We start from the raw sequence: 18,207 nt of genomic DNA, 5'->3' as shown, positions 1-18,207 counted from the left end.
ATCCAGGCCTTGCTCCCAGAGCTCCAGCGCTTTATGCAGCGGTATCGGGGTACTTGCGCCTGCCATACCTCCTGTTCCGGTCACGCCTGGCCCTCAGCCTTCCGTACAGCCTCCAGCACCTCTTGCAGCCCAGTGTTGACTGCCACCCAGGCCAGTACCCCCTCGAAATCAGTGGCGGAAGCTTCACTGGAGTCAAGACGGGACCCGGCTTCTTGACACCGCTCTCGAGGGCATGGTTCCTCGGCATCGAGGCAGGTTCGGTCTTGGCCATCCAATAGGGAGATTCTGTCTGATACTGAGGAGGAAGCGCTCATGGTTTTCAGAGGAAGATCCCAGATACTTCCCCTTAGATGAGTCTTAGGGGATCCCCTCTGAACCCTCCCCTCCACCTGAAAGGAGATGGTCTCCACTGGAGACCTTTTCATTTCCATCTTTTGTTAAGGAAATGGCTGATGTCATTCCATTTCCTTTGGAAGTGGAAGATGAGCCCAGTGCCAAGATGCTCGAGGTCCTGGACTACACATCTCCTCCTAAGGAGGCTGTGACTGCCCCTGTCCACGAGGTACTCGTGGAATCCTCATCAGGAACTGGGAGTCCCCTCTGTCGGTCCTTGTCATCCCCAAGAAGATTAACACCCAGTATCGGATCCACAGTGAACCTGGTTTTGTTAGGCCCTAGTTATCTCACAATTCCATGGTGATGGAGTCTTCTCTCAAAAGAACTAGGAGTACTAGGGACTATGCCTTGGCGCCCCCAGGCAGAGAAGCTAGAACCCTGGATTCTTTTGGGAGAAAGATATACCAGGCTTCAATTCTCATCTCCCGTATACAACCCTACCAGCTCTTCATGAGCGTCTACTTGCGAAACTCAGTGTGACAGCTGTCGGAATTGGTGGATTGAGCTCCCTCAGGAGCAGGCCGAGCCTTTTCACCAGTTGATCAAGCAGCATGTAGCATCCAGAATCTCTGCTCAAGAGTATAGCAATGCCCAGACTCTCATGGCTGTGTGTTTCTGACTTGAACACTCTGTTCAGCAGAGGTTGGCGGATGCCCCTTGTTGAGGGGGGGGGGGGGGTAACCTTTTTAGAGAGAAGGTTGAGGGGGTCGCTTACCAAATCAAAATGCATACTGATACAATCTCTTCTCCCTCCTGCCGGGCGCCTTCTGCATCCACCTCCTCATCTAGGAGGGTTTTTGGTAAGTCAAGGAGCAGGCCCTACTACTATTATAGGCGTAGGCACACTCCTTTGACTCACCAGCCTACTCAGGCTCAGCCCCAGCGCGCTCATTCATGACAACAGCATGCGCCTAAGGCCCCTGCTGCTCTTCAGTCAAAGCAGGGGACAAGCTTTTGAATGGCTCCAGCAGAACATATTCACAGTAAGAGTGTCTGTCCCGGACGACTTGTCAGTGAGGAGGAGGCTAAACTTTTTTCACCAAAGGTGGCCTCTTATAACCTCCAACCGGTGGGTTCTTCAAATAGTCCATCTTGGATACGCCCTCAGTTGGCATCTCAATCCTTCAAATTGCCTACAGAGAGCTCATTCATTCAGCTCTCAGCACAGGTGAGTACTTGCAGAGGAACTCTGTGTCCTTCTGAAAGGCCATGTAGTTGAACCCATTCCACTAGGGGAAGAAGGACAGGGATTCTATTCCAGGTACTTCCTTGTGCAAAACAGGGGAGATGCGTCTCATCCTAGACCTAAGGGCCCTGAACAAATTTCTAGTCCAAGAAAAGTTCAGGATGGTTTCTCTGGGCACCCTTCTCCCCATGATTCATAAAAATGACTGGCTATGCTCTCTGGACTTAAAGGACCCATATACTCACATCCTGATACTTCCAGCCACTGGAAGTATGTTCAGTTTTGGCTGTGAACACATCTTTACCAGTACAGAGTGTTGCCTTTTGGCCTCGTGCCAGCTCCCAGGGTCTTCACCAAATGTCTAGCAGTGGTTGCAGTATTGCTATGCAGACTTGGGAATCCATGTGTTCCCATATCATATCCCGACGATTAGCTGGTGAAGAGCACCTCGGAGGACAGTGCTCGGGAGTCCATGGGGATGACTATTCGGGTGCTAGAGCTACTAGGGTTCGTTTTAAACTGCTTCAAATCCCATCTACACCATCCAGCGATTGGAGTTCATAGGAGCACTGCTCGACACAGAGAATGTTCGAGCCTACCTCCCAGAGATGAGTGGACATTCTTGTCTCGCCTGTGTCTAAGGTTCGTTCCTCTCAACAGGTCATAGCTCGGCAGACGTTGAGATTGTTGGGCCACATGGCTTCCACAGTGTATGACACAACTTCACATGAGATCAGCTCAATGCACCCTGGCTTCTCAGTGGTATCAAGCCACAGGGAGTCTAGAAGATGTCATCTAAGTGTCCCCAGAGCTTGTACGCTCTCTTCAGTGGTGGACAATTAGTTCCAATTTGATTGTGGGACTTCCATTCCAAACTCCTCAGCCATAAAAAGTCTTTGTTCAGTTTATCCGGATAGCAGTTCCTGGATATTTTGGAAGTGTTTCTCATGTATGGGCATGGTTGTTCACATAACAAGGCAAATACTACATCAGGAATGCAAGAGATGAAAGATAATACATCACAGATTGTCATAAACATAAACAGTAATAGTCATGAGTAACATAAAATCGGTTGCGTATTGTATCATTGTAGCAAGACCTTATTAAGCATATGTGTTATAAATGAGGCATCGCTAACCTAAGTATATCTATACTGTAATAGTAAAGCACCGGTGTAGGTAAAAACATAAATTTATGACATGAAAACCCTACATCATATACTAATATAATGATGTAATATGCTTAGAATGTTAAGACAAGTTCCAGACTTCACTGGTATCAAAAGAAATCATTATAAGAAATCATTATACCATAAGGTTAGCATACATGGGATGGTACCAGCATAAGAAAACAGTGCACATGCAGTGTAATATAGAAATTAACTTTACCAATATGGGGATGGTTTAAAAGCAAAAGTAACAATTTCTGACACATAGGCAGTGACATACAGTGGTGGAAATAAGTATTTGATCCCTTGCTGATTTTGTAAGTTTGCCCACTGACAAAGACATGAGCAGCCCATAATTGAAGGGTAGGTTATTGGTAACAGTGAGAGATAGCACATCACAAATTAAATCCGGAAAATCACATTGTGGAAAGTATATGAATTTATTTGCATTCTGCAGAGGGAAATAAGTATTTAATCCCTCTGGCAAACAAGACCTAATACTTGGTGGCAAAACCCTTGTTGGCAAGCACAGCGGTCAGGCGTCTTCTGTAGTTGATGATGAGGTTTGCACACATGTCAGGAGGAATTTTGGTCCACTCCTCTTTGCAGATCATCTCTAAATCATTAAGAGTTCTGGGCTGTCGCTTGGCAACTCGCAGCTTCAGCTCCCTCCATAAGTTTTCAATGGGATTAAGGTCTGGTGACTGGCTAGGCCACTCCATGACCCTAATGTGCTTCTTCCTGAGCCACTCCTTTGTTGCCTTGGCTGTATGTTTTGGGTCATTGTCGTGCTGGAAGACCCAGCCACGACCCATTTTTAAGGCCCTGGCGGAGGGAAGGAGGTTGTCACTCAGAATTGTACGGTACATGGCCCCATCCATTCTCCCATTGATGCGGTGAAGTAGTCCTGTGCCCTTAGCAGAGAAACACCCCCAAAACATAACATTTCCACCTCCATGCTTGACAGTGGGGACGGTGTTCTTTGGGTCATAGGCAGCATTTCTCTTCCTCCAAACACGGCGAGTTGAGTTCATGCCAAAGAGCTCAATTTTTGTCTCATCTGACCACAGCACCTTCTCCCAATCACTCTCGGCATCATCCAGGTGTTCACTGGCAAACTTCAGACGGGCCGTCACATGTGCCTTCCGGAGCAGGGGGACCTTGCGGGCACTGCAGGATTGCAATCCGTTATGTCGTAATGTGTTACCAATGGTTTTCGTGGTGACAGTGGTCCCAGCTGCCTTGAGATCATTGACAAGTTCCCCCCTTGTAGTTGTAGGCTGATTTCTAACCTTCCTCATGATCAAGGATACCCCACGAGGTGAGATTTTGCGTGGAGCCCCAGATCTTTGTCGATTGACAGTCATTTTGTACTTCTTCCATTTTCTTACTATGGCACCAACAGTTGTCTCCTTCTCGCCCAGCGTCTTACTGATGGTTTTGTAGCCCATTCCAGCCTTGTGCAGGTGTATGATCTTGTCCCTGACATCCTTAGACAGCTCCTTGCTCTTGGCCATTTTGTAGAGGTTAGAGTCTGACTGATTCACTGAGTCTGTGGACAGGTGTCTTTCATACAGGTGACCATTGCCGACAGCTGTCTGTCATGCAGGTAACGAGTTGATTTGGAGCATCTACCTGGTCTGTAGGGGCCAGATCTCTTACTGGTTGGTGGGGGATCAAATACTTATTTCCCTCTGCAGAATGCAAATAAATTCATATACTTTCCACAATGTGATTTTCCGGATTTAATTTGTGATGTGCTATCTCTCACTGTTACCAATAACCTACCCTTCAATTATGGGCTGCTCATGTCTTTGTCAGTGGGCAAACTTACAAAATCAGCAAGGGATCAAATACTTATTTCCACCACTGTACATGTGATTTAACAAGAAGGAAAGCACTTCGATAGAAAACGTAAGGGAAGAAATAGGTGAAAACATATATATGTAAATAAAAACCTGTTTAAAATACCCTTAGAAAGACAGGTGTGCTAGATAGGTCTGTGGACCTAAGCTGTGTCTGTATCTCTGATAGGTATGCATAATGAATTCAGAAAGGAAACTTTATCCCACCAATATAAACACCCCAGACTGCACCCTTCCTGTTTCAGAAAGCCTGAAAATTCTCGGAGTCACAATCGCTAGAAAGCCAAGCGAAAACTACAACAAAGTAAATGTTCCAATCAATGTGGAAACTCAAAACGAGTAAAACCTTTCTTCCCAAGGGAAATATTCCGCAGCTTGGTGCAATCAGTGGTACTAACCACCTTATAATTGAAAGAGAAAAACGCCTAGATTTCGACCTACATCGGGAGATAGACGTTTATCTCACAAAAACGAATAAATCGGTATAATGGAAAGCCGATTTTGGACGTTTTCAACTGCACTCCATCGCGGAAGCGTACAAAGTTGACGGGGGCGTGTCGGAGGCGTGGCGAAGGTGGAACTGGGGCGTGGTTATCGGCCGAGGAGAGATGGGCGCCTTTCGCCGATAATGGAAAAAAAGTATACGTTTGTAGCTAGAATTCAGGGCACTTTTCCTGGACCCTGTTTTTTCACGAATAAGGCCCCAAAAAGTGCCCTAAATGACCAGATTACCACCAGAGGGAATCGGGGATGACCTCCCCTGACTCCCCCAGTGGTCACTAACCCCCTACCACAACACAAAACATGATGTTTCACAACTTTTTATTTTTACCCTCAAATGTCATACCCACCTCCCTGGCAGCAGTATGCAGGTCCCTGGAGCAGTTGTTAGGGGGTGCAGTGGACTTCAGGCAGGTGGACCCAGGCCCATCCCCCACCTACCTGTTACAGTTGTGCTGCTTAATGCTTAGTCGTCCAACCTCCCCAAACCCACTGTACTCACATGTAGGTGCCCCCCTTCACCCCTTAGGGCTATAGTAATGGTGTAGACTTTTGGGCAGTGGGTTTTGAGGGGGATTTGGGGGGCTCAACACACAAGGGAAGGGTGCTATGCACCTGGGAGCTGTTTTACCTTTTTTTTTGGTTTTTGTAAAAGTGCCCCCTAGGGTGCCCGGTTGGTGTCCTGGCATGTGAGGGGGACCAGTGCACTACGAATTCTGGCCCCTCCCACGAACAAATGCCTTGGATTTATTCGTTTTTGAGCTGGGCGCTTTCATTTTCCATTATCACTGAAAAACAAAAATGCCCAGCTCACAAATTGTCGAATAAAACATAGACGTCTATTTTTTTCGAAAATACGGTTCGGTCCGCCCCTTCACGGACCCGTTCTCTGAGATAAACGCCCATGGAGATAGACGTTTTCGTTCAATTATGCCCCTCTAAGTCACCTAGACTACTGTAATGCAATCTATGCCGGCTGCAAAGAGCAAATCATTAAGAAATTCCAAACTGCTCAAAACACAGCAGCCAGACTCATATTTGGTAAAACGAGATTCGAAAGCGCCCAGCCCCTATGAGAGAAACTGCACTGGCTCCCAATCAAGGAACGAATAGCGTTCAAAATCTGCACCCTAGTCCATAAAATTATTCATGGGGAGACCCCGGTATACAGGCAGATCTCAGAGACTTACCAACCAGAAACACAAAGAGGACAACACGCACATACCTAAATTTTCACTACCCAAGCTGCAAAGGACTAAAATATAAATCAGCCTATGCATCTAGTTTCTCCTAAATAAGCACACGACTCTGGAATGCACTACCAAACACCATGAAAATAATCCATGACCTAACAAACTTCTGGAAATCATTAAAGACCAACTTGTTCAAAAAGGCATACCATAACGATCCAACTTAAATACCAGAACCATGCAACACAACGAAACCTATACCAGAACTGGTCAAAACTCAGCTCTTCTTGATTACCTAATTTACTCTGTCACTCATGAACTCTAACGTAATACCACTCTGTATTTCTCATACCGCAATTGGCAATCGCCTCACGGTACTATGTAAGCCACATTGAGCCTGCAAATTGGTGGGAAAATGTGGGATACAAATGCAATAAATAAATAAAATCCTGTACCATGTCCTTCATGGCAATTGATCTTTATGCAAGGAAAGTAAACAAAAACAAGAGAAACAGGAATCCTATATGGTTCTCCAAACACGTACTACTACTACTACTTATCATTTCTATAGCGCTCAAGGCAGACAAGTAGCTGAAACAATAAGAGCAAAAGAGGCTTTGTTCAAGAAATACAAAAGAACGCAACGAGAGGATCACGGAAAAGATTATTGGATTAAACTAAAAGAAGCGAAGAGGGAAATACGGCTAGCGAAAGCGGAAGAAAAAATGGCTAAAGATATAGAGAGGTGTCAAGACCTTTTTCAGATATATTGGAGAAAGGAGAAAAGATAGGAATGGAATTGCAAGACTGAAAGATAATGAGAATGGTTATGTGGAGAGTGAGGAGGATAAAGCGAATGTGCTAAACAATTACTTCTCTTTGGTGTTCACGGAGGAAAATCCTGGTGAAAGACTGCAGTTGGCTACCAAAGGAATATCTGGGAATGGAATGGATACTGCACCGTTTACGGAAGAAAGAGTTTATAAACAGCTTGAGAATCTGAAGGTGGACAAAGCTATGGGGCCGGATGGAATACATCCCAGGATACTGAAGGAGCTCAGGGAGGTCCTGGCGGGACCTCTTAAAGATTTATTTAATAGATATTTAGAGATGGGAGAGGTTCCGAGAGATTGGAGTTGAGCGGATGTGGTCCCTCTTCACAAAAGTGGAGACAGGGAAGAAGTGGGAAACTGCACACCAGTAAGTCTCACGTTGGTTGTAGGAAAAATAATGGAGTCGCTTCTGAAAGAAAGCATAGTTAACTTTTTAGAAGCCAATGATTTACAGGACCCGAGGCAACATGACTTTACCAAAGGAAAATCCTGCCAAACGAATCTCATTGACTTCTTTGACTGGGTGACAAAAGAAATGAAGGCCGTGCGCTAGATGTAATCTACTTGGATTTCAGCAAAGCCTTTGATACGATCCCCCACAGAAGACTCGTGAATAAGCTGAAAGGGCTGAACTTAGGAGTGAAAGTGGTGAACTGGATAGAAAACTGGTTGACCAATAGGTGGCAGAGGGTGGTAATAAATGGAATCCGCTCAGGGGTCGGTGCTGGGGCCCATTTTGTTTAATACATTTGTGAGAGATATTGCTGAAGGTTTGGAAGGAAAGGTTTGCCTTTTTGTGGATGACACGAAGATAGCCAATAGAGTGGATACCCTGGAGGGAGTAGAAATAATGAGAAGGGATCTCCAAAAGTTAGAATGGTAGAGGGTCTGGCAGTTGAAATTTAATCTGTTAAATCCTCTCTGGAAGAATATCTGTGTTATACCTACTGAGTCAATTTCTAAAATTCATCAAAAAACCTCAGTCTTATAGCAATTAACACATAGACTCAAATATTATTACTACTGATAATAATGTTCTCAGTTCATACCCATTCCTACCATTATATCCCCAAGGGAACATGTGGCAGTGTCGCAGATGGAACCATCATCGCACATTAGGCATTCCAAATCCCATATCATGTATGTACATACACTATTGCTTTCATGACACTATAGTTTACCACTTATGCCTGCATTCTCTTCCACTGTTTACCAATACTGTGCACTAATCTTATACATTTATAACAATAGCAAATAAACATTTACTAGATGGCTCTCATACAATAAATTGTTTGCAGAAAATTATAATATTTCAGCTTTTCTTCAATGATTTCCTGTAAGTAGTATAACGCCTAATGCTGTTAATGTAAAAGCCAGATGGTGACCTAAGGCTGACTTATATCAGCCCACTGTTATACCCCTCAATAAATCTCCCCAAATTCATTTATACCATATTTGAAATTAAATATAAACATAGGTTATACCAGCTAACAGGGGTGACATGATACAGACATTCAAATATTTGAAAGGTATTAATCCGCAAATGAACCTTTTCAGGAGACGGGAAAGTGGTAGAACTAGAGGACATGAATTGAAGTTGAAGGGAGGCAGACTCAGGAGTAATGTCAGGAAGTATTTCTTCACGGAAAGGGTGGTAGATACATGGAATGCCCTCCTGCGGAAGGTGGTGGAGATGAAAACGGTAATGGAATTCAAACATACGTGGGATAAACACAAAGGAATCCTGTTTAGAAGGAATGGATCTACGAAATCTTAGCGGAGATTGGGTGGTGACGCCGGTATTTGGAGAGTAAAACTGGTGCAGGGCGGACTTCTATGGTCTGTGCCCTGATTGTGACTGAATGGATGTGGATGGCCTGGAGTGTAAATTTTAAGGGGCTTCGATGTTAGCTTCAGAACTTTTAGAACAGGAACAGTGCTGGGCAGACCTTTACAGTCTGTGCCTTGAGAAAGGCAAGGACAAATCAAACTCAGGTATACATAGAAAGTATTACATACCATGTAAAATGAGTTTATCTTGTTGGGCAGACTGGATGGACCGTTCAGGTCTTTATCTGTCGTCATTTACTATGTTTACTATATGTTTAATACTTAACCCTTTCACACAGCTGGAGAGTGCAACCAGTTACAGCAACAGAACTATTCAAAGCATTTCACAGCATTTGAGATAGGCCATTTGCAAGCAGCCCACATGCTGTAAGACTACAACATAAACTTTTAATATATTTTAAAAATTAAGCAAACATCTTGTGTGGTCCTCTTACCTACCTTCTCTGTGGGATAAATGTTCTTGTAAAAAGGTTGTTATTTTTCATATGCCATCTACTGAAATGAAGGGGTGAAGGAGCATATATGGCTTCTAGTGAGATACATGAAGGGAGTGAAGATATATGCCTCATCAGTTCCCATGCTGCACTGAATGGGATAAATCTTTGATAATATACAAAGCCTACACAATAGCATTGGATTGTTGTATATGGTTTGTGTAGCCAACTGGATAAAAAATATATGACAGTTTCTACAATACCAAAAGAGAATGAGCTCTAGATGACCCCTTTGTAAAATTAGCTGTTTTATCATAGGACAATATTGTGCACTTTTGCTATAACATGAAAAATGTTGTATGCTACTTGCTTAATTTGACACTGGACTTTTCTGTTATAGTAATTCTGCTTTTTTCCTTTTTAAATAAAGAGCAGGTTCTGTATTTTGTTCATCTCCAAAATGAAATGTTTTTACTTATTTTTTTAATTAGTACCCACTTTTATTAATGTAAATTAAGTGTTTTTGTATTGAACTTCACCATAAAGCTGCTGCTTAAAATATGAATGCAGTATGATATGCTTTAGGGTGATTTGAAAAAACATGGTATTTAGTCACAATAAAATATTTCAGTAGGAAACCTGAAAATAGTATTGGTGAGAGGAACTTAGTCAAGGATCAAAAATAATTGGAAGACCATAGGTTGTGTTTTCACATTAGATAATAACCCATATTTAAGCATCACTATCAGGAATAAAATGCACATTTTCTTTTTTTCAGTATCTTTAATGGATGTTTTGATTTATAGTTTCAATTTTTAATAAACAGGAGTTTAACATGTGAAAGTAAATCCATTGGCTGCCATCTAGTGAACCTCTGCTGCTGAATTACAGGGGTCAACAGAACAAAGCTCCATGACATGATAGCAGACTTGGGAGATGAGGAACTACCCCCACACATCCCTTCAGGAATTCTTAATCAGTCTAGGTCACCCTCTAGAATCACCGAGCATGAAGGTGGAAGAGCAGAGGAAGGTACTAAGTGGTTCAAATATTTTTCCACACTTGTATTTCAAGTATTTGGTGGTGAACTATTCTACCATTAGGGGAAAAAAAAAGAAACTTTCTGCAAGCTATGCAATATTGGAATTAATTGGGTATTTTATACTAGATGTCCACTGGAAATAATTCTAAAGTAGCGTAAAATAACTCTAAAAGTTTTAAATGTTTGAAAACGTCGGTTTTCTGATGTTGAGAAATCTTTAACAGCATGCTGCATTATAGCTGTATTTACAGTGGTCTTAAATGCATTCTCCTTCTCAAAATATTCATCTTTGCAAGCAGCCTGTATAGTTGGGTGATGCAGATGTGCAGTTGGCAAAGACTTCCTTTGTAATAGCCAGTCTTAACTTATTAGTGATATAGGGCCTGATAGTTAGCCCACAGCAGTAAACGGTTGGCAAGACGCTTCCAGTTGTTGGCTGAACTAACCTCAGATATTTAGAGTGAGGTATTGAATATCTGGGTATGACCATCGACCCAGAGGTTAACTGGGCACTGACTAAAATGCAGACCAGTGCCCAATTTAACTTGCCGTATAAAGTTAAAACAACTGTTTTGCTCTCATAAATTTTTGTGGTTATTTAGCTTGTTAGTGGACTTAAAATCACCACTTATTGTCTAAGTTTCCATTTTAACTCCACCCCTGAACTGCTCACAAACTAGTCTGTTTCAGTATAGGCAGTTAGAAGGGATATTCAGTGGCACTATCCAGTTAAGTACTGCTGAATATTCTCAGATAGCCCCACACAAGCAACTTAAATAGCCAGGAGCCCCTCCTGGCCATTTAAATCGCTTGAATATCTACCCTGTGCTATATAATAAAAACTGATATTAGGATAAAATTTCTTAAATAGTATTACTTCAACAAATTGTTTATATTTCTACTATTTAATTCATAGACTCTGAGATTTTTATATTCTTGAACTAGTATGACAATTAAGATCTGTAACAAGAAGCAGTTTCAACTTCCTGTGCTTTAATTCATTTATCGTGATTTAGGCTCCTGAGTTGAATATTTAGTGTTGAAAGTCAGTACTATGCACCTAACATTTTTCCCCCACCCTAGCTGCAGACTCCTAAATTGAAGTGGCAAGCCATAGTACATTTTAAGAGGGGCAGGTTTTGTGGCTTTAAAAAAAAATAATGTTCCTACCCTTGGATTTTCTTTTTGGTCATGTTCTATTCCAACTCATTAGAGGCTTATGTAAATAAGTCAAATTGCACTATGTTCATGTTATGATAATAGACCTTATGGTAGTGGCTCTCAATCCATTCCTTAGGGCACACCCAACCAGTTGGGTGTTCAGGATATACACAATGAATATACATGAGTTACAATTGCATGCACTGCCTCCTTGGTATACAAATATCTCATGTATATTTATTGTCCTATTTACTAATGACCTAATCTTCTGTTATCAAAATTAACAAGAAAAAGATTTTTTAAATACAATATTTTATTAAATTTCACACACATCTAAACATACTTATAATCTATATTACCGCCTATGATACTCTATATGCTATTTCTCATAAACATAAAGCATTATTAAAGTCACATGACTTATCTTTTTTACACAGGCCGTGTTTCATTCAAACTTCATCAGGAGATCCTATATACAAACATATAACAACGCTCAACAAAACATAAATCTCAAACTCTATTACAAAACAATTTTTATTTTAAATCTTACCAGCGACATTTAGAACCCTGAGTTCAAAACAGGAAATCCCTTCTGAGAATTTACGTCATCATGATAGATTGAACAATCTAACTTTACTTAAACCACCATTCTTATACAGACATCAATAAAGCCCAATCAACCTCTTTATTCAGGCCATATGGGTGCACAGTCCTCCAATTAAAAATAAATCGCTGCTCTCTACGAATCAATTCACTTTCTACATTACCATAACCACCCTGCATGTTATTAATGATCACAAACCTAAGATCGTCTACTGAATGATTATGTTGTAACCAATGGCTGACCAATGGTGTCTCCACTTTCTGCAATCGAATGTTGCTCAGATGTTGAGCAATACGTAATTTAATTTTCCTTGTGGTTTCCCCTACAGTATATACCAAAGTTGACAGGGACAACATATTGCATACACTACATTTTGTGTGTTACAGTTTGTATTAGATCGCAATATGAAGTATCTATTTAAAAATTGTACCCAAATTCGATCGGTGCATAGAGCATATCTACAGTATACACAAGCATTACAACAAGTGTGTCCCCCTTCTTCCTGATAGTTAACATATTGGTAAAATTTCTTTTTTGATAAAATTTCACCTAAATTCCTCTCACGATTACAAGCAAATCTAGGTTTAATCTGTAAACTATGATGAAGGGATAATACTGACCAATGTTTAAGAATAATATCTTGTATATCTCTTGTTTGTTTATAAAACGGAAGGATACAATTAACTTGCGAACTCTGCATATTAACAGGGGATACCTCGTGATTCAACCAGCATCTTTGAGCATATTTAGCTCTTTTATGAGCAGATTTTATAGCGTACTGTGGATAACCACGCTGCTGAAATCTTTTCGCCATAGAAATGGCCTGTTGGTTAAATTGCACTGGACTGGAGCATAACCGCTTAATCCTTAAAAACTGTCCTATGGGGATACTTTCCTTTAATTTCCTAGGATGATGACTATTAAAATGCAAGATAGCATTCCTATCTGTGGCTTTCCTAAATACTCCTGTAGTAAACCGACCATTAGACAATTCTATCTCTATGTCCAAAATTGTACTTTGGACCCTATAGATTGTATTATTAAACGAATATTAGAATCACATCCATTCAAATATTCCACAAAAGCATGTAACTCAGGCTCAGAACCAGACCAGACAATAAATATGTCGTCAATGTATCTTTTCCAAGTGATCAAATGACCAATACTATGTATAGATGTATAGACATATAAAGATTCAAACAGCGCCATATATAAACAGGCTACCACAGGAGCAACTGTAGCTCCCATGGCAACTCCTTTTATTTGTAGAAAAAATTGATCCCTAAAACAAAAATAATTTTTCTCTATAACAAACGACGCCATGTGCAACAATAACTGGATCTTAGATTGAGATAAATCTTGTTGTTCTAAAGCACTTTTTATTATCTGTATACATGCCCTCTGTGGAATACTTGTATAAAGGGACGTTACATCCAATGTCAGCATAATGCACGGCTGATCACATGGAATCTGTATCCCATTCAAAAATTCCAACATCTCTCCAGAATCCTTGATGTACGATTGTATACGTACCATATGTGAATGTAAATGATATTCTCCGAGGACAAGCAGGCTGCTTGTTCTCACTGATGGGTGACGTCCACGGCAGCCCCTCCAATCGGAATCTTCACTAGCAAAGTCCTTTGCTAGCCCTCGCGCGCCCGCGCGGCCGTCTTCCCGCCCGAAACCGGCTCGAGCCGGCCAGTCTTCTTTTGTCCGCACTCGGTACGGTCGTATTTTTCGCCGTGTCGAGCCCCGGAGAGTCGACCTCGCGCGTCCATATTGTGAACGTGTTTTTTCTTCGGAAAAGTTTTCCTGTACTCGGGAAGTGCTCCGGAACCCCTCCACCGGGTTTCGTTTCAATCCTCCCCGTATTTCCAGCTTTTGGCCCCGATAAGTTTTCTTTCGTCGTCGGGGTAGGCCTCTTTTCGGCCTCGGTCGAGATTTTTCTCCCTCTACAGTTTTTGGTGCTCTTTTTCCGTCATTTCGGACTTTGATTTCGCCGGCGTGATTTTTCCGCCCATGACATCGAAGCCTTCCAGCGGCTTCAAGAAGTGCACCCAGTGCGCCCGGGTTATCTCGCTCACTGATCGACACTCGTCGTGTCTTCAGTGTCTGGGGGCCGAGCACCGCCCTCAGAACTGTAGTCTGTGTTCCCTGCTTCAAAGGCGGACTCAGGTAGCGAGACTAGCCCAGTGGAACGTTTTGTTCTCGGGCTCTTCGTCGGCATCGGCACCGGGATCTTCGAGTGCATCGACGTCGTCAGCGTCCAGACCATCTTCCTCGGCCGCCCTTGCATCGAGTGCATCGAGGCATCGGGCCCCTGCATCGGCGCCGAGACATCGGATAGCTGCATCGACGTCGGTGGTACCGGGACCTCGTCTGCTGATGTCGTCGGACGGTGGTGCATCGTCAGGAGTGCAGGTGAGGGCTGTCCATTCCCCTGCTGGTGGCGGTGAGCCTTCGGGTGGGTCTCCTCCCACCCTGAGGGCTCCTGCGGTACAGCCCCCCCGAGACCGACCTTCTTCGGCCTCGGCCCCGAGGAAGCGACGGATGGATTCTACGTCCTCCTCGTCGGTGCCGGGGAGCTCCGGTGACATGCTTCGGAAGAAGTCGAAGAAGCATCGACACCGGTCTCCTCCCCGCGTCGGCACCGAGAGCTCTGGGTCGCCGAGGGATTCGGCACCCAGCAGGCATCGGCACCGAGAGGACCGCTCACCCTCTGTCCAAGAGGTGTCGATGCGCTCCACTCTGGACAGCCCGGAACAGCCTCCTCGCCCGGAACAGGTCCTGACGTCGACGCCTGCATCGACCTCACAGCCTTTCTCTGCAGCCGCTCTAAACGAGAGCCTCCGGGCCGTTCTCCCAGAGATTCTGGGAGAGCTGTTGCGCCCTACCCCTCCGGTACCGGCGGTGCTTGCGCCTCCGGTACCGTCGAGCGTGGCGCCGGCTGGCCCATCGCCCAGGTTGAGGTCCCCGACGTCGGTACCGCGTGCGGTACCGACCGCGGCCACCTCCCAGGAAGGCTCCCCGACTACGTCGGCGGAGGGAGCTTCGCCGATGCGGGCGAGGGAGTCTACCTCTCGACGCCCCCATCGTGGACGTGGCTCCACTGAGTCGAGCAGGGCGAGGTTGCAGACACAGGTTCGTGAACTTGTGTCTGACACCGAGGGTGAGGCCTCGTGGGAGGAAGAGGAAGATCCTAGATATTTCTCTGACGAGGAGTCTGAGGGTCTTCCTTCTGATCCCACTCCCTCTCCTGAAAGACAGCTTTCTCCTCCCGAGAGTCTGTCTTTTGCTTCCTTTGTCCGGGAGATGTCTACGGCCATCCCCTTCCCGGTGGTTGTGAAGGACGAGCCCAGGGCTGAAATGTTTGAGCTCCTGGACTATCCTTCTCCACCTAAGGAAGCGTCCACTGTTCCCTTGCACCATGTCCTGAAAAAGACATTGCTTGCGAACTGGACCAAGCCATTAACTAATCCCCACATTCCCAAGAAGATCGAGTCCCAGTACCGGATCCATGGGGACCCAGAGCTGATGCGCACTCAGTTGCCTCATGACTCTGGAGTTGTGGATTTGGCCCTAAAGAAGGCTAAGAGTTCTAGGGAACATGCTTCGGCGCCCCCGGGCAAGGACGCTAGAACCTTAGACTCCTTTGGGAGGAAGGCCTACCATTCCTCTATGCTCGTGTCCAAGATCCAGTCTTACCAGCTCTACACGAGCATACACATGCGGAACAATGTGCGGCAGTTGGCGGGCTTGGTTGATGCTCTTCCCCCTGAGCAAGCCAAGCCTTTTCAGGAGGTGGTCAGGCAGCTGAAGGCGTGCAGAAAATTCCTGGCCAGAGGAGTTTATGACACTTTTGATGTTGCGTCCAGGGCCGCTGCTCAAGGTGTGGTGATGCGCAGGCTCTCATGGCTGCGTGCCGCCGACCTGGAGAATAGAATCCAGCAGCGGATTGCGGACTCGCCTTGCCGTGCGGACAACATTTTTGGCAAAAAAGTCGAACAGGTGGTAGAGTCTCTCCACCAGCGGGACACCGCATTCGACAAATTCGCCCGCCGGCAGCCTTCAGCTTCTACCTCTACAGGTAGACGATTTTTCGGGGGAAGGAAGACTGTTCCCTACTCTTCTGGCAAGCGTAGGTACAATCCTCCTTCCCGACAGCCTGCGGCCCAGGCTAAGCCCCAGCGCGCTCGCTCTCGTCAGCAGCGTGCGACTCAGCAAGGCCCCGCGGCTCCCCAGCAAAAGCAAGGGGCGAGCTTTTGACTGGCTCCAGCAGAGCATAGCCGACATCCAAGTGTCCGTGCCGGGCGACCTGCCAGTCGGAGGGAGGTTGAAAGCTTTTCACCAAAGGTGGCCTCTCATAACCTCCGATCAGTGGGTTCTGCAAATAGTCCGGCAGGGATACACCCTCAATTTGGCTTCAAAACCTCCAAATTGTCCACCGGGAGCTCAGTCTTACAGCTTCCAGCACAAGAGGGTACTTGCAGAGGAACTCTCCGCCCTTCTCAGCGCCAATGCGGTCGAGCCCGTGCCATCCGGGCAAGAAGGGCTGGGATTCTATTCCAGGTACTTCCTTGTGGAAAAGAAAACAGGGGGGATGCGTCCCATCCTAGACCTAAGGGCCCTGAACAAATATCTCGTAAAAGAAAAGTTCAGGATGCTTTCCCTGGGCACCCTTCTCCCCATGATTCAGCAAAACGATTGGCTATGCTCTCTGGACTTGAAGGATGCCTACACACATATCCCGATACTGCCAGCTCACAGACAGTATCTGCGATTTCAGTTGGGCACACGCCACTTCCAGTACTGTGTGCTACCCTTTGGGCTCGCCTCTGCGCCCAGGGTGTTCACAAAGTGTCTAGCTGTGGTAGCAGCGGCACTTCGCAGGCTGGGAGTACACGTGTTCCCATATCTCGACGATTGGCTGGTGAAGAACACGTCCAAGGCAGGAGCCCTGCAGTCCATGCAGATGACTATTCGCCTTCTGAAGCTACTGGGGTTTGTGATAAATTACCCAAAGTCCCATCTTCTTCCAGTGCAGAACCTAGAATTCATAGGAGCCCTGCTGGATTCTCGGACGGCTCGCGCCTATCTCCCAGAGTCGAGAGCCAACAACTTGTTGTCCCTCGTCTCCCGGGTGCGGGCGTCCCAGCAGATCACAGCTCGGCAGATGTTGAGATTGCTGGGCCATATGGCCTCCACAGTTCATGTGACTCCCATGGCCCGCCTTCACATGAGATCTGCTCAATGGACCCTAGCCTCCCAGTGGTATCAGGCCGCGGGGGGTCTAGAGGACGTGATCCACCTGTCCACGAGTTTTCTCGAATCCTTGTATTGGTGGACGATTTGGACCAATTTGACTCTGGGACGTCCCTTCCAAATTCCTCAGCCACAAAAAGTGCTGACCACGGATGCGTCTCTCCTGGGATGGGGAGCTCATGTCGATGGGCTTCACACCCAAGGAAGCTGGTCCCTCCAAGAACGCGATCTACAGATCAATCTTCTGGAGTTACGAGCGATCTGGAACGCTCTGAAGGCTTTCAGAGATCGGCTGTCCCACCAAATTATTCAAATTCAGACAGACAACCAGGTTGCCATGTACTATGTAAACAAGCAGGGGGGCACCGGATCTCGCCCCCTGTGTCAGGAAGCCGTCAGCATGTGGACCTGGGCTCGCCGGAACGGCATGGTGCTCCAAGCCACATATCTGGCAGGCGTAAACAACAGTCTGGCCGACAGGTTGAGCAGGATTATGCAACCTCACGAGTGGTCGCTCAACTCCCGAGTGGTGCGCCAGATCTTCCAAGCGTGGGGCACCCCCTTGGTGGATCTCTTCGCATCTCGAGCAAACCACAAAGTCCCTCAGTTCTGTTCCAGGCTTCAGGCCACCGGCAGACTGGCATCGGATGCCTTCCTCCTCGATTGGGGGGAGGGCCTGCTGTATGCTTATCCTCCCATTCCTCTGGTGGG

General features: G+C 45.5%; 1 protein-coding gene across 3 annotated transcripts in view; it reads left to right on the top strand.

Annotated features, from left to right (window-relative positions):
• The window catches only part of STRN3 (striatin 3), a 309,869-nt gene that overhangs the window by 195,743 nt on the left and 95,919 nt on the right, over window positions 1-18,207 (top strand). For 2 of the 3 annotated variants that reach the window (XM_030215281.1, XM_030215280.1), the window contains one exon: window positions 10,316-10,456. The exons of the other annotated variant lie outside the window; for it this stretch is intronic. In XM_030215281.1, coding sequence (XP_030071141.1) covers window positions 10,316-10,456 — 141 coding nt within the window. The remainder of the gene's footprint in view (window positions 1-10,315; window positions 10,457-18,207) is intronic. 3 annotated transcript variants of the gene reach the window in all.

This window comes from Microcaecilia unicolor, chromosome 9, assembly GCF_901765095.1.
Source record: "Microcaecilia unicolor chromosome 9, aMicUni1.1, whole genome shotgun sequence".
NCBI classification, from domain to species: Eukaryota; Metazoa; Chordata; class Amphibia; order Gymnophiona; family Siphonopidae; genus Microcaecilia; species Microcaecilia unicolor.
The sequence above is the reverse complement of the archived record's forward strand: the minus strand, read 5'-3'. Positions and strand labels throughout refer to the sequence as shown.